Source organism: Mytilus edulis, chromosome 1 (genome assembly GCF_963676685.1).
Source record: "Mytilus edulis chromosome 1, xbMytEdul2.2, whole genome shotgun sequence".
Classification (NCBI taxonomy): Eukaryota; Metazoa; Mollusca; class Bivalvia; order Mytilida; family Mytilidae; genus Mytilus; species Mytilus edulis.
The window spans coordinates 87739390-87756824 of NC_092344.1; the positions used below are offsets into that span (position 1 = coordinate 87739390).

The 17435-nt window shown below is 31.7% G+C and overlaps 2 protein-coding genes across 2 annotated transcripts; one reads left to right on the forward strand and one right to left on the reverse strand.

Moving 5' to 3' along the window:
- Positions 1-3570: 3570 nt before the first annotated feature.
- Positions 3571-9793, reverse strand: LOC139515420 (large ribosomal subunit protein mL46-like). The gene is made up of 6 exons (XM_071304992.1): positions 9656-9793; positions 7922-8123; positions 6992-7140; positions 5131-5273; positions 4692-4826; positions 3571-3745 (listed from the first exon to the last, which is right to left on the reverse strand). Exons 1-6 carry the CDS (start codon positions 9705-9707, stop codon positions 3593-3595), a joined length of 834 nt encoding a protein of 277 aa, XP_071161093.1. The 5' UTR covers positions 9708-9793; the 3' UTR covers positions 3571-3592.
- Positions 9794-10029: 236 nt separating this feature from the next.
- Positions 10030-11114, forward strand: LOC139515429 (omega-amidase NIT2-like). The gene has a single exon (XM_071304999.1). It carries the CDS (start codon positions 10065-10067, stop codon positions 10890-10892), a length of 828 nt encoding a protein of 275 aa, XP_071161100.1. The 5' UTR covers positions 10030-10064; the 3' UTR covers positions 10893-11114.
- Positions 11115-17435: the final 6321 nt, after the last annotated feature.

Sequence of the window (17435 nt, forward strand, 5' to 3'; positions counted from 1 at the left end):
GCACTCTCTACTTAAGTGTTCTAAACAAATCCAAGAAACTTTGCATTTAAAAAATATAGTAGTTTTTGTCTTGACTGTAACAATAACATATCAGAATGATATTTAAGTTTAGATTAAAAATTGGTTAGTGTGAAAATTCCAACTAACATTAAAATAATGTTACCCAAATGTGGAATAGAAAAAGTCATATTTAGATCAAGTTTTTAAGAACAGTTGAAGTTAACAGCATCTCTGGTTAAAAATTGATTGTGACTTGAGGATATTGTTAATTCAGAAATGTTTGCGATGTTTACATTATTTCAACATGAGTGCACACTCTGAAATGTCTAGCCTGTTTTACTGATCATTGATTTATGTTGAAGGATAAAGGTTTTACTACAAGTATCATATAAACTTAAAATTTTTAAAGATCCATGACAATGAGGTCAAGGTCAGATAAAAACTGTCACGCAGACATGTACACCTTACAATTATTCCATACACCAAATATAGTTGAACCATTGCTTAAGGTAATTGCAAAATAGACCAAAGCACACAAAAATCAGCTTTTACCAATGAATCATAAAAATAAGGTCAAGGTCTGATGATACCGTCTATACAGACATGTTCACCTTACAATCATTCCATATACCAAATACAGTTGACCTATTGGCAATTGCTATATGTGCTATTAGTATTTGAAAAACACAGAACCACCATAACTTAACATTTACACATGAACTATGAAAGTGAGGTCAAGGTCATTGTAATAGTGAAAACTGTTTGTCACAATTTCATGATAACTTGCCAAACTATAAAATTAAATTAAGGAATGACAGTATATACATCAAATTTATGTTTTATAAATTAAAGGTGCAATTACTACATAAGTAAGTCGCCAACCAAAATCAATAACGACAAGGTCTGATTTCTGCAGCTTGGCAGAAGTGAACACCTAGCAATCATTCCATAAACAAATATAGTTGATCTATTGTTAATAGTACTTAAAAAACAGAACAAAAGGTACCACAATAAAATAACATAGACCAATGAACAATGAAAATGAGGTCACGGTCAAATGATTTCAGCAAGCCAGATAATTACATCTTGCAATCATTCCATAAACCAAATATAGTTGGCATATTTTTTATTGTAAAACAAACCAAAACACAAAACTTTAAAAATGACCAATAAACCGATCATAAACCATAAAAATGAGTTGAAGGTCTTAAAGAGGAATTATTATTCCCTATTCTTAAATGAACAAAATGAACCTAAAATTTGGTACACAAAAATGTTTTGGTAAATGCTTTACCAAAATATTGGATAAAACACCAGAAAGGCCAATATTCATTTTTTTAAATCAAAACTGTGAAGAACAATATGTTGCTAACCTGGATCTGTGTGAATCTTTAATAATGGACTCTTTTAATGGTCAATTATGAGCAATAACTTCTTTATGGAGTTGACTGACAATTACAGCTATGCTGACCTATTAGTTGGTCTTATCTTGTTGATCATTTTTGTTAGCTACAGTTTCTATCTATTCTAATATAGTTTTTGTCAAAAATGCAATAAATTGTGAAAATTATTTTAAAGACAAAAACTTTTGTAGATCTTATAATTATCAAAAGGGGATGCACTCTTTCTTATATTTTAAGATGGCTCAATGTATCCCCCTTTAAAAATTATCTGTGCAAGGAGCACATGGAATGCTGTTCCAAAAATCTATGAGCATTGAAATTGTTGATTGCAACATTTCATAAGGATTCTTAAATGCATGAGATCACTGGAAACCACACGTTGATTAAAAAAAATTATACAATGATACAATGGGTTCGTAAATCGATAAATTTCCATAGAATTAGAGAAACCATAATACTGTAATGATCTACAAACTGACCCCCCTTTTATTACAAGAGGTTGTGTAAGTTATTAACTATGTACATTACTTATACCAACGTAACATATGTTACAGTTAATGGCATAGTTTCATTTACATAAATATTTGGTATATGAGATTGGTAAATGTAAGCACATGTGGAGGAGTCAACATACATTTTGTGTACGAAGTGGGACGTCTGGTTTTAGAGGATTTCTTTCGTTTAAGCACATGACAGCTGTTTCAGAGGTTATACGTCGGTTGGACTTCTTCTAGTCTTACTTTTAGCATGCCAACATTTCATTTTTATTTCAAATTGTTGTATTATCGGACAATGTTTACAAACTCCCGATGTACTACATTCCATAGAGGATGTGTATTCGAAAGTTGACTTTGCGCATGTGCGTACTTGAATGAAAATAGAAGGAAACTTTCAGAGGCTCGATATGGGTAAATTTATCCTGATTCTATATTTGGTAATAGTTTTCAATGAAATAAAGTTTATTTGAGGTTTATTTAACGAAAGCTGAATAATATTGGTAGTACAAAGAAGTAACATGTTGTTGGGATGAAAATACGAGATTCTTCATGATTGTTACCTAAGAGACGGCGAATTTCGCGCCACTCTTAGCTGTAACTATGGGGACACCATAGGGACAGCTAAATTTTAGCAATTGCTATAGCTACATATCATCGTCATATAAAAACAAGAGCGTTTGGCTTATTCAAGGTTCTGGGATTCGACAATCAAAGAGGATAGGACATACGGGGAAAATTACAGAATTCACAAAAAGAAAAGGTACAGAGAAAATTTATTTTATTTAATGATTTTAATATAAAACATATATATTTTATAGCTTATTTAAGCTTTAAAATTACTTTACTGAGGTGATTCTCACAATTTATTACAAATTTCAAGAAGAAACAAGCTTTTTCAGGACGAAAATATAAATTTATACTTCAACATTAAAGTGACTGAAGCGAGTTCTAGTCGGACATAATTCCGAAAAGAGAACATTTGCATACATATATTTATTCATATACGGGGTTAATCTCGATATATTGATTTGATATAAGGCTCGAATATTTGGTACAAGGCAGACTAACCCGTTTAAAACGATTAGCTCATGAAGTCAAAGTAAAGAAAAAGACAACTAAAGAACAAATTAACTTTATTGTAACGTTTGAAATCCTGTCATAAAAATAGCATTAGAAGTCAAATAAATCATATATTGTATACATGTATTACATTATTTCTCGATTTGATTAACGTAATTTTCCCAATCCCATGAACCACATCCTTTTTTTATTAGTAGAGTTAAATGTGTCACGTACACGCTACCCAAACCCGTGACAATACATTAGTCACTTAAGTTTGTTGATGTGTTACATATTTGTTTTTCGTTCATTTTTTGTACATAATTAGGCTGTTAGTTTTCTTGTTTGGATTTTTCCATTTGTCATTTCAGGGCCTTTTATAGTTGACTATATGGGATGGGCTTTGCTCATTGTTGAAGGCTGTACAGTGACCTATAGTTGTTAATTTCTATGTCATTTGGTCTCTTGAGGAGAGTTGTCTCAGTGGCAATCATACCACATCTTCTTCTTTATAATTAAGCCTCATTATTAATGGAGAAATACCTGGGTGGGGAAAATCCAGGACAGAATTGGGTAAATGCTGATACTTTTAAGAATATAGGAATACAATATTTCAAGATTATATTTTTAATTTCAAAATTCTAAAACAAATTCTTTTAAAGTTTTTTCAAATTGTGGTGTTACATATTCTGACAGCTCCTCTAAGGTCACCCATTTATAGTCCAATATTTCTTTATCCTTCAACTCAACATTCCCATCCTTAAATTCAGCCTTGTAGATAAATATCTGAAAAAGAAAGCTTAGTCTGTAATGATGCATGTCTCAGACTTTAATCAAAACTTGTTTCAGTTATAATACTTTTTTACCACATTCATGTAATATTACATGAAATGATTGTGAACCATGTTAAAATGCATAGGTCAAATACAACTTTCACATACAGATGAAAGAATCATGTACCTGACTGGTTTTAGATTATAAGCATTTGTGTATAGGTTTTATTAAACTAGAACTTTATATTGTTATGAGAAAAAGATTATGGTATTCAAATGTGTAAAGCATTTATTGAACTGTTCTATAAATATCATACAGAAACATCATAAATGAGACATTTTTCAATTTCAATCAAACAGGAACCCTAAAATTTTGAACAGCATGTGTAAAAGTGGATAAATCTTGACCTCCATTTTGTCATATGAAACCACATACTTAATTTGAAAACTTATTGCACAGAAAAGACATAAAGCAGTATTTTTATTCAATCAAGGACCTTAGCTTTTGAATGGCAAAAGTGAAAATCATACTAATTGAATGAGAAACAACATATAAAATACTAGAAAAGGATGGTTTGAATGGTTCTCAAATTTTTGAATGAAAGCAGGTTGAAGGCATGCCCCATATTAGGTGACAACCATTGCATTATTATAGCAATTTATTGACCTCCCTCAATATTTCTTTCAGTACAATTCTGGAAAAACATTTGAAATACTTGCATTCAAAAGGGTTGATACCACATAGCATATTATTGTCAAATCAATGTTCACCGTGATAAAACCTTTTTAGTGCTAATGCCGCATAAAGCAAACAACAATCAATCAATCAAATCAATGAAATATTGAATTTTTTAGTCACATCATTATATTTTGAGTTGTTGCACTGTGAATTGTTGAGCAGATGTCTAAACACTTAATGCAGAGTATCTCATTTTAAGAATGCCACATCAAAGACCTACCTTGACTCCTTCAGCATTTTCTGTTTCTCTCACTGACAAAGGAAGTTTATACTTGAAAAGTCCATGAGGAGCATTACCAAATATGTTGGACTTCAATGTTGTTCCACAGCGTTGTTGTAAAGCATTTTCTGCAGTCTAAAATTAAATGAGTACATTAGTATTTGTATGCAAGACCAACATATTCTGTGTCATTTTAGAGTGGCCTCAGTTTTACTTATTTTCACTTAAGTTTTAACTATTTTGTGACAAATTTATCTATTTTTGGTCATTGTATGTGTTGTCAAAGGCAAACATTTTATGAACAGATTGACAAGAAAGGAGGAAAACTAGAAAATATTTGATGATTATCATGACATTAATTGATTTCCCCCCCCCCACCACTTTAAGACATATACAATGATTGAAAAATTACAATCAGCATATCTCACGGTATTCTCACCTCTTTTAATGTTTCTTCATTGTTGTAATAACCATCAGGTAACTTCCATATTTCCTTTCCATTTATCATTTCTTGTACAATTAAGACTAGTTTTCTGTCCAACTTTCTTTTTGGAGATTTCATATCATTCTTCTTATCTGCTTCTGTCAGTGTAAAATTATATTGTTATATTAACAGTTAAAACTTGTCTTACCATTAACACATGCACTGCATATAAATCCAAAACCTATCATGACTTGACATACATTGAATATCCTGGGTACAATAACTGTACGATATTGGATCCAGGGAAGGGGTTGAACCCCCCCCCCCCCTTTTTTTTTGGACAATCAATGCATTTGAATGAGGACATATAGTTTGAACCCTCCTTTATTCTGGGTATGAAATAATGGAACCCACCTTTTAAAATGGCTGGATCTGTCCTTGTACTACAATTTGACACCAGCATATCCCAACCAAATCTTGAATCACTATAAAGGTTCAATTTAAAAGCACTATTCCCTATATTTGATATTTCTTCAAATGTTAACATATAACTTTCATCATAAGTTGTATAATGTATATTCAATTTTTTACAGTTACTTCCCATATTTATTTCTTGTCAACTTATATATTGTTTTCCATGTTGATGTTTTTGTTCAAATCGACTATTTTCATATTACCAACGATTGTATAATATTTCTACAGGTTACCTTTACTGTGGTAGGACATCTGCTACCAAGTCAAGTAAGAGCAAGGCAAAGAAGAAAAAAAGTTTTCAATCAGTTCAATTTTGGGGGGGAAACTGCTTTATTTTTGTTTACACAACAAAATCATTCAAAAACAGAAATTTCTCCCTCAAATTACACCCATTATATGTTTAATTTTACTTATTTTGGTTGCTCTTTCATGACTGAGTACCAGGATGCTCAATCACACAAAAAGGTATCCTGTTGAAAAATTATATTATCCAGAGTCAAAAGTCGCTAACATGAAAATATCTTTTTTATTACTATTATAATATGCAATAAATTTAATATAAAAGAAGACAAATCTACCTAAATGTGAACAGAGGAACTTTCATTTTAATTGTTTGTTTTGATGATAATATTCATGACTGGACAGAGAGGAAAAATTTGATTTAGAATACTACTTTTAAACAGTAAATGGTGTTTGGCCAATCTGCATTATTTCACCATCTGGATCTAACTGGAATATTTCAAAGATTTTTTGTTCAATAGCTTAAGCAGTTCTTTTAAAGTCTTATAAAAATTCAATAACTTTACTTATACCAATTTTCTCCTTTAACACAATGTTTAATCTGGTCACATAGGCATAGATCAACAGATACACCACGAAAATATAAATTCAGGATAATTTAATTAAATATCCTTATACATGTATTAACTTTGTTAAATATTACCTTTAGTTTAGTAAGGGATAATTGTGGAGGCAATGTGAGTAATAAAACTAATAATGACTGAACATTCTTTTTAAAATCACATTAGAATTTCTAAATAATAAGTTTCTTGATAGTCCTTTTTGAGCCACAGTGTCCCCAGTAAAGAGAAATTTTGCAAAAAATTTTGAGGAGTCTGTAAACAGTACATGACTTATTACAAAGCAAAATATTAGTTATAATGACAACACACCATTTTTATAGTAGAATATAATTTGTTTTAGCTCTTTAAAAGGTCTTTGCTTATTGCTTCCTTGAATCTGTTCTGCCTCTGAATATGCATGAAATATTTGCAACCAAAATTAAGTTAACAACGACCAAACAATCACAAAAGTTTTGCAATCCCCACCAACTTTAAACTTCTGATTCATTCTAAATATACACCGACTTTTTATCTGAGATTTACTAGTTTCCCAAATTTACCAGTTATTCTGCTAGGTATTTGGTATTCTTTAACTTCTTTCTCCCAATGATCTTCTTTGTCAAATGCTGTCACTGCTGATATATCTTTACTACTTTGTTCCTCCTTATCACCCTTCTCTTCTTTCTCTTTCTTGGCCTTCATTTTTTTTCTGAAAGAAAATTACATGTTTAAATCTGGTTCAGCTCTTTTGTAAAGGACAGTCAAATAAGGATGTGTACCTAAATTATCAATAATAGCTTGCTGTCTTACATTTCTTATGTTGTACATGTTGTTCTTTAGATTTACATGTACATTTTAGTATTTGTGGGGGGATCTTTTTCATAAACCTATCTTAATAATATGAATAAAAATGCATGTGTGGCAAGTATACAGACATAGTAACACATCACAAATGAATCATTTAGAGGATGAAATACTTTCTTCAACAATAGACAAAGGTCTTTACCATATGTCAAGATCTAATTTCACCTGAGTCTAGACAGGCTGACTATCTGTTGATAAAGACTGATACTAAACTGAAAATTTCTTGCATATTAGCATCATAACATTTTGAAAGCTTTTCCTCTTCATTAATATTACCAAAGGGACTCCGGAGCTCGACCCTTTGGTATCTTTCACCCCACTTTTGTGGATTTTATTTGACAACTTACATATCTAATAATGTTTCATTAGCTTTTCATAATCTAAGTACATGTATAACTTAACCATAGAGTTTTTCTTTCAACTGGCTTGACATTGAGGGGTATAACTATATGTCTCTTGTTGTCAACTTATGTTGCTCTCTAGATGTGTTTTGGTACTGGAATGCTTGTCAAAGGGTTACTGTCTCATTAATCATGTTAATGTATAGCCCAGATTTTCATAAACAAAAAATATACAGGGTCACCTCCAATATTGATTTGTTTGAGTTTTATTTATCAGTAACATACTTCTCTGATTCTATTTTTTCTTCATGAACTGAAAGTAGACTGTTTTCAACATCAATCTTTGAACACATATCTTGGTATCTTTTTTCAATATCAGTTAGGTCTTGTGTGATAACAGGATATCTTTCTACACATACTGCTGCAGCTATCTTCCAATTGGTAGGCTGTGTTGTAGTCACATGTGTTTTAGCACAAAAACAACAGACTATAAAATTAAAAAGATAAGTTGTAACGATACAAGTACATGTTTGCAAGGATTTTTTATACTAACGGGACTGGTCACTTATAACGATGTCTATACAAATTATCAGACTGATCTCAGCCGTAGCTGATGTCACATGACTTTAAAGCAAATCATTTCACATTCATGACGTATTCTTCATAACTACATGTATGTGTTCAAGTTTAACAAAAAATTGTTTTTATGAAATTTTATACAATTGTCTTTGCAAAATGCTGTTTTTCAAAAGATCTCACAGATTGTTTTTTAAATATTGATCTTTGAACTTTGAGGTACATTTGTAGTTGTTCATTGAATTTTCAGTATGCCATCTTGTTTGTTATGTACATGTAAACCATTTTACACAACTGGATTGTTCTTCTAAGTTTAATAATTCATCATTCTTTCAAAATCTTATTTTTTGTCATCCTAAATGGTTATTTATCAGATTTTTATATTAACAACTAATAATAATTAAATAATTACAAAGAACTGTGAAATACATAAATAACTACTAGCATCGTATATATCAGAGATACGAAACTAAGTTTATTGTTTGGTGCAAGCTTTAAACAGTCGGCTTAATAATCATTTAAAATCGATAGAGACGGGTCCTGTTAGAATAGAAAGTCCCTGGTGTATGTCAGAATACGAATGTACCAAAATGTCAGAATACGAATGTATTAGAACAACACTAGATTAAAACTGACGAGGAAAGGTAACACACGGCCACTGAAAGCTTTATTATTATGAAGCCCAGGTAGTCGTGTGGTCTAGCGGGACGGCTACAATGCAGGTGATTGGGTGTCACGATATCTCAGTAGCATGGGTTTGAATCCCGGCGAGGGAAGAACAAAAAATTAGCGAAAGCAAATTTACAGATTTAACATTGTTGGGTTGATGTTTAGACAAGTTGTATATATATATAGACGGCTGCAGTGCAGGCGATTTGGTGTCACGATATCACAGTAGCATGGGTTCGAATCCCGGCGAGGGAAGAACCAAAAATTTGCGAAAGCAAATTTACAGAATCTAACATTGTTGGGTTGATGTTTAGACGAGTTGTACATACATTATGTACACAGCCATGTATCACCATCATTGATGGCGATCCGATGGATACATCTGTTGTAGGGTTGTCACTGACTCAGACGTACATATATATATATATATATATATATATAGGTTTTTTACTCAGTTTGGAAGAGAGCACCTAGTATATCTATAGATTCTGAAGTCTAAGATGGTTTTAGCCTGTCAAAGATCTTGAAACTCTCAACTAACTTTGCAGACGCTATATCTTCGTCACGCTTAGCAATACAAAATTTCCCTTTTCTATCCTATATCATATCACGTTCTACCAATGTTATACAGGGACTATTATATTCTAAAACTAGTCTCAGGTTTTATACCAGAATCTGTTGTTAGAAGACTGAATCAATGCTTCCCCTGCGACCAATTTCCTACCCCATACTTATAAGCCATGGACAGCAATAGAAAGAACCGCAATAAATTACCCTTCTGAGACTTTATTCTCTTCGATAAACGAGGAATAACGTATCGAATCATTCTCTTTTCATGCAATCTGGAAACAACAAGGTTAGTTGAACCGGAAATTCAAATAGTAACATCTAAAGTCAATGTCGGAAAGAAGTACCGAAATTTGCACGTTATACTTATAGTTTTTCATCATTAATTTTAAACTAAACGTTTGCAAAGAAAATGAAACTGAACTGTTTTCTTTTAAATTTATTTGATGTTTTCAGTAATGCTTTGTAGAAATATCTTTGTGGTTTTAATCAAGGATTTGTATAGTAAGTCTTACTATACAAATCCTTGTTTTAATCGTAGTCATTCTTCGTTTATTTGGTCATAGGCTATATCAAATTAACCACGTGATATTGACCTACTTTCGATTTGATAACAATGGCTTTTAGATTAGCACTTGTTCAGCTGGCTGTGTCGGCATCTAAGGCTGACAACCTACAAAATGCTGCTCGACTGATAAAACAGGCATCACAGAACGGAGCAAAAGTCGTAGCATTACCAGAGTGTTTTAATTCTCCATATGGGACGTCTTATTTCAAAGATTATGCAGAACGTATACCAGGTCAGTCAACCGATGTGTTATCTAAGGCTGCTAAAGAGAATAACATTTTTCTGATCGGTGGGTCAATCCCAGAAGAAGACAATGGCAAATTATACAACACTTGTACAGTATACAATCCAGAAGGGAACATGGTTGCTAAACACAGAAAAGTTCATCTGTTTGATATTGATGTACCAGGAAAAATTTGTTTTAAAGAATCTGAAACATTGAGTCCAGGGAAAGATTTCACCACTTTTGACACACCATACTGCAAAATTGGTGTTGGAATTTGTTATGACATCCGATTTCCTGAATTAGCATACATCTATTCTGATCTTGGTTGTAAACTTCTGGTGTATCCAGGTGCATTTAATATGACAACAGGCCCTGCCCACTGGGAACTGTTACAGAGATCCAGAGCAATAGATAACCAACTTTATGTGGCATCAGTTTCACCAGCTAGGGATGAAAAAGCTACCTATACTGCATGGGGACATTCTAGCGTTGTCAGTCCATGGGGAGAAGTTGTAGCAACTACAGAACATGAAGAGACAATTGTATATTATAACATTAATCCAGATTATGTAGATGAAGTACGATCACAAATCCCTATACGATCTCAAAAGAGAAATGATTTATACAAACTAACTAAAGTTTCAGAGTAATATTTTCAAGTTAGTTATTTACAATGGAGTCATGCAGTGCCGGACATCTGCCTAGAATTTGAACATTTTGATTTATATAAATTCCATGTACAATGTATATGTAGAAATTTGCAATATATGCAGTATGTGAAGACCAATAAACAGGAAAAAAACACTAAACAGTGAAAAAAATTACTTCATAAGTTTGTTATATATTTAAGCTACAGCACTTTTTCTATTTTATTTGAGTTTGAACTTTTTTGCATGCCTACCCAACCTTCCCCTATCTAATCTTGTTCTGACAGTATCATTACAAACAACAGCTGGGAGAATGGAAATCAGTTCAGAAAATAACATTCTGTCCTAAATTGTTACCAATACTTATTTTATGTATTCAATAAGTACCAGTAATATTGGAATGAAATTGTAAAATTGTTCTGAAGGGAAATTTACTGTTCTTACAGAAAAAAAATGCAGCTATTAATAAGAAAAACGACATCTAAAATATTAAAATGATGTATTTTTTTCAATATAATTGCTCCACAAAAGTGTAATTTATTCTGAATCATGTATTCATACCAGTTATCTACAACTACATGGTTTAATCTTTATTCACATTTAAATGAGAACAAAACTAACCTTGATACATAATTGTGCAATAATTTGGATTTTGTACACATTTTCAACTTGTTTGATATTTTAATATTGAAAGAAGATAATATGCAGCTTAATTAAAATTGAGAATGGAAATGGAGAATGTGTCAAAGAGACAACAACCCGACCAAATAAAAAACAACAGCAGAGGGTCACCAACAGGTCTTCAATGTAGCGAGAAATTCCCGCACCTGGAGGCATGCTTCAGCTGGCCCCTAAACAAATATATACTAGTCCAGTGATAATGAACGATAATTGTATACTTCAAGAGCTGGCCGCACGTCACCCATCACACCCTTAGGTCAACATTTCCTTCGCTGCATATTTCTTTTACAACCAGCTATTTAAAATTTGTGAAATAGATCTATCACTTATAAAATGCACATAAAAATCAACAAAAAGTAGGTATTTTTTTACTTTTAATAGTGTTGTCTTAGTAATCTTGTCTTTATTTTTTTGTCATGTTTGTTGAATATTAAAGAAGAGGAAATGTGGTATGACTGTTAAGAGCCAGTCTGTGATAAAACCATGCAAAATGGTCCAAATCCAAAATATTCCAATCAGGCTGATATTTTGTATTTTAGATACCTTATATGTAATAACTATTTGTGCAAAATATTTTGAAAAAATATTCAGCCATTATTTGTGTATGCCGAACATTCGAAAATTGTCCATTTCTTTCCTGACAAATGGCCATTTTAAGCCTATTTTAGGGTATTTTGACCTGATTTTTTTTTTGTTTTACAGAAAATTTTTAGCTTAATGATAACATATATCTTAACAAACAACTTGAAATGAAAGGAAATTATGATAATTCAAAAAGTTGTGAGATTTCTCAATACCCCTACTGACAGGTCGAAATTGCATGGTTTTGAAAAAGTGCCGATTCAGCAAAATTTGTATATTTTTAAAGGCTTGAATCTTGTAAGATCATGTTTTATTTTCAATAAAATGTAATATTTCATGAAGCTTATATATTCATCTACAAAATGCTAGAAAATGGTGCTTGGCAAAGGATACCTTATTACGATAAAATAACAATTAAAGATAGGCATGATGGCCATAATGCCGATTTTTTGATCTGTTTCAATAGAAACTTTTCAAAAGTATGTGATAGTCAAAATATAAGAAAAATAATGACTGAACTAATGTTAACTTGTTATATTAATTGAATAAACCAAGTTCAACTAAGTTTAAATTAGAAAATATACTAAAGGAGTAAACCCGGGGAGACCGCTTTTTTGCATTTTTTGCCCCTAAACTGAGCATTTTTACAATATGTTTAAAATATTAACCTATTCCAAAGAAAATAACTTTAGTAACTTAAAAATGGGCTGTTTTATTTACAATACTATGCACACTCATTAGGTAAAATCACCATGAGTTCTTCACAAATTTAGCATTTTATAATAGTCTAGTTTTTAGACGCTTTTTGTCTAAATTCAAAGTGGCCACAATTGAGTTCAGTCTTAAATTTTTAAAACATGTTGTATTTGATAATGATTCATAAATGTGAAAGCCTTGTACATTCATGTAATCTATTTCCAGAAAAGAGGAAGCTTTAATAGTTTTGTGAATTTCATAGAATTGTGCCTCTTACCTAGAAAAGGGCTATATTTTCTATATAATGATACAGCTTTATGCCAAATATAAAGAGACTACTCCTAGAAGTTCCCGATAAAACTGCAACTGAAATTTTGTGACGCTGACATGAACCAGTTAGTTATCCCTATGTCAATTTTGGGAGAACAGTGGACATAACAGTAATGTTAAGTTTCCTCCTAGAATGTAATCTCTTGCAATTTGAGGCTTGGGAATAAGACATGTAAAATAAAGTTGGCCTATTACTACCAGCTGAGACAAACACAAATATTTCAAATTGCAATGAAATGTATTTCATAACCACATGTAATAACCAGATACTCCGCAGGGCGCAGCTTTATACGACCACAGAGATTGAACCCTGAACATTTGGGGCAAGTATGGACAGAACATTTAAGCTCGATATAGCTCTGAATTTGGATTGGGATTAAATAGTTGACACAACACAATGAGTGTGGTCTAAGAACTCAAACTTAGAAAATTAAATTTTTTTTTTTTAACATTTATCTATTATGGTCCAATATCCAAAATCTAAATGCATGGTTATATTCAGGATATCATAGAACCCCAAGAATTTAATTTTTTGATGTCAGAAATCAAATAATTTTTAATTTAAACCCTTAAGACCTCAATTTGGACCAATTTGATAACCGGTCCCAAATATTAAAACACGAAATACATGGTTAGATTCAGCATATTGAAGAACCCCATATATTCAATTTTGTTGAAATCAACCAAAATTTAATTTTGGACCCCGATTTGGACCAACTTGAAAACTGGGCTCATAATAAAAAAATCTTAGTACATTTTTAGATTCAGCATATCAAAAAAAAACAAGAAATAAATTTTTGTTAAAATCAAACTAAGTTTAATTTTGGACCCTTTGGACCTTGATATAAACCAATTTGAAAACAGGACAAAAAATTAAGAATCTAAATTCACTGTTAAAATAGATTTGGCATATCAAAGAAACCCAATAATTCATTTTTTTTTATGAAAGCAAACAGTTTCGTTTTGGACTCTTTTTGGCTCCCATTTCTTAACTGTTGGGACCAAAACTCCCAAAATCAATCCAAACCTTTCTTTTGTGTTCATAAACCTTGTATTTAAATTTCATAGATTTCTATTTACTTATACTAAAGTAATAGTGCAAAAACCAAATGTCTTTGGATGACGACGGCGATGACAACGACAACGTCATAACAATATAGGACCAATTTTTTTTCAATTTTTGCGGTTGTATAAAAACAAATATACACAGATAAATGGTTTAACTGTTGAGCAGACATACAATTACCCTACCACGTCCACTTGTATTTTTTGTCCATCGGATGAGTTGAGCCATTTTCAACTGATTTTTATAGTTCGTTCTTATGATTTACTGTTATACCACTGTCCCTGGTATGGGGGGGGGGGGGGGGGGGGTTTGGATCCCGCTTACATATTTAACCCCGCCACATTATTTATGTATGTGCCTGTCCCAAGTCAGGAGCCTGTAATTCAATGGAAGTCGTTTGTTTATGTGTAACATATTTGTTTTTCGTTCAATTTTTATATTCTTAAGGCCGTTAGTTTTCTCATTTGAATTGTTTTACATTGTCTTATCGGAGCCTTTTATAGCTGACTATGCGGTATGGGCTTTCCTCATTGTTGAAGGCCGTACAGTAACCTATAGTTGTTAATGTCTGTGTCATTTTGGTCTCTTAATTGAAGACAGTTGTTTCATTGGCAATCATACCACATCATCTTTTTATATTGTCATTAAAATGGTAAGATTTTACTGTTCATATACATGTAATATTGTTGTGGTCTACCGTAAAGAAAAACGTGCAAAATGGTCTAAATACAAGTGTTTAGTCATGAATGAACATGATGAAGGTATTAGCAAAAAAGAGTAAAAGTATGATAGATCTAAATAAAGTTTCACATAATAAAGTCATCAATATCTATTTTAACTAAATATTAAACAATTTTTTCAGAGTTGAACATTTTTTTGATAAAAACAAGCATTCTGCGAGTAATACATGGCAATACATAGTCCTTAACCCGTTACAAATTCATTGTAATGGAACAAAAATTTGATCTATAATTTGTCATAATGTAAACTACATAAAAATATCGAGACAAAATCTTCCAGCAAAACGTAAAAACTTGTTGAATTCTGACTATCTAAGTGAATTTCCTATGTCCAAAGACCAAAACTCTGCACACAAATATCAAACTGGAACAAAATTGAATCACTAAATACCAAAGAAAAGAAAAACATTCAAAATGTCATTTTGTCTTTAAAAAAATGAGTTATTTCCGTTTGAACAGAAGTCTTCTAATGAATAAGAATTTCATCAAAAATTTAATTCTAGAGAAAGGGCTTCAACTGAACAAAGAGAAAAGCTTATAAAGCGTGAATAATGAATTTGACCTGTAACTTGTCATGATAAATCAAATCAAAATCTAAAAGCACAAAAACGTCTGATTTGCCGAACTGACAGATAGACAGACTGATAGACAGGCAGTGCAAACCCAAGTCCACTAAGACGTTAGCCGTTAAGGGACTAAAAATCAAAATCTCAAAGTATCAACAAACACGAAAGAGATGCTCTTTGTAGAGGGAACATTCAAGATCATTTTGGAAAAGTTTTCGATTTTTGAAGTAGGGTTACCTCAAATGTCTTTTATCTTGATTTAATCTGAGATATAAATCAAAAACGCAGTTTTATACAACCGCAGTGGTTGGACTCTGAACAGTTGGGGCAAATTAAATATGGTCACAATGTTCAAGCTTGATGCTGTCTGAATTTGGATTGTGATTGAATTTTTGGCAAAAAAAAAGGTTTTTGTTACAAAATAAATGTGGCCAAAGATCAACAAATATATTGCACAATACTGTGCTATTAAAGATTTCTTCTTGAAAATTTTGAAAATTTGAAATTTGAAATTTGAAAAAAAAAAAATCCCTTAATTTTTTTTAACAAAATCCCCCCAAACTTATTGAAACCCTCCTTTCAGCAGTAACCCTTAAAACAATACCATCCTTTCCTTTTTAGTATAGAACCTTGTAGTACAATTACAGAGAGATCTATATACATGTACTTAAACCCAAGTTATTGTTTGGAAACTAGAAATGAGCTTCTTTTCGGCCCTTTTTTGGCCCCTTATTCCTACATATTTTGGGCAATTAATCCAAAACTAAACCCCAGCCCCCCCCCCCCCCCCCCCTTTGTTATATGGAGCATTGTGGTACAGTTTGAAAGAGATCCATACAATTACACACAAGTTATCGTCTTGAAATAAGAAAAAATGCTTGTTTTGGGCCCCTTTTTGACCCTTTGTTCCTCACTTTGATTCCATGACCCATTTAAAGGAATCCAAACCTTCATTTTGTGGTTTTAAACATTATGATACAATAACAGAGCAATTAAAATACTTATACTCAAGTTATTATCCTTAAACTATAAAATGCTTGTTTTGGGCCCCTTTTGGGCCCTTAATTCATAAACGGTAGGGACCATCATCCCCAAAATCGTCCCAAAGCTTTCTTTTGTGGTATTGAACCTTCTGAAAAGAAAATCATAAAGATCTATACACTTTAACTAAAGTTATTGTCCGAAATATAAGTCTACTTTGATCAGTTTTAGTTAAAATGTTAAGGTCCAAAAACTATTACAATAGTGCATTTTATAGATATTTGGGGGCATTTTTTACTAACTTCCTGTTATTTGCCAGGCTAAAATTTTTAACTTGCCTTAGAACTGATATGCACCTTTGAAAAAATTCTAAAAATTTAAAAAAAAAAATATGATCTTGAGAGAAAACACCTATTGAGTACTTATACTACATGCAAGTTATCTAATACATCTGTTGCACAAATCTCTCTGGCAACCTGCCAAAAGGTAAAAAGTATGTCAAAATGCATTTTTTCTTTTTTTTTTATAATGTTCTTTGCAAAATATAACAAGATAATGCTATATTTAAGAGATATATCAATTATTCAGACCTTTAAAAAGTACCTAAATTTTGGTGATTTTTTGGCATTATTTTTTTATAATTTACAAAATATGCAAATAAGGCTGTTATATGGAAAATCGTGTGAATTAACCAACAATTTTTTTTTTATCTTAACTCCTAAATATCCAAGGATTTTGGAAATATATATACGGTTGCAAAGTTTTTACTACCAATTTGGACGAAATTTGAGATTTTGCATGGTTTTATGGCAGACTGGCTCTTAATAATACAACCATCACTAAGGACCATTAGACAAAATTGTTCTTCATAATGGCAGGTCGCCATACAACTTTCAACAATGAG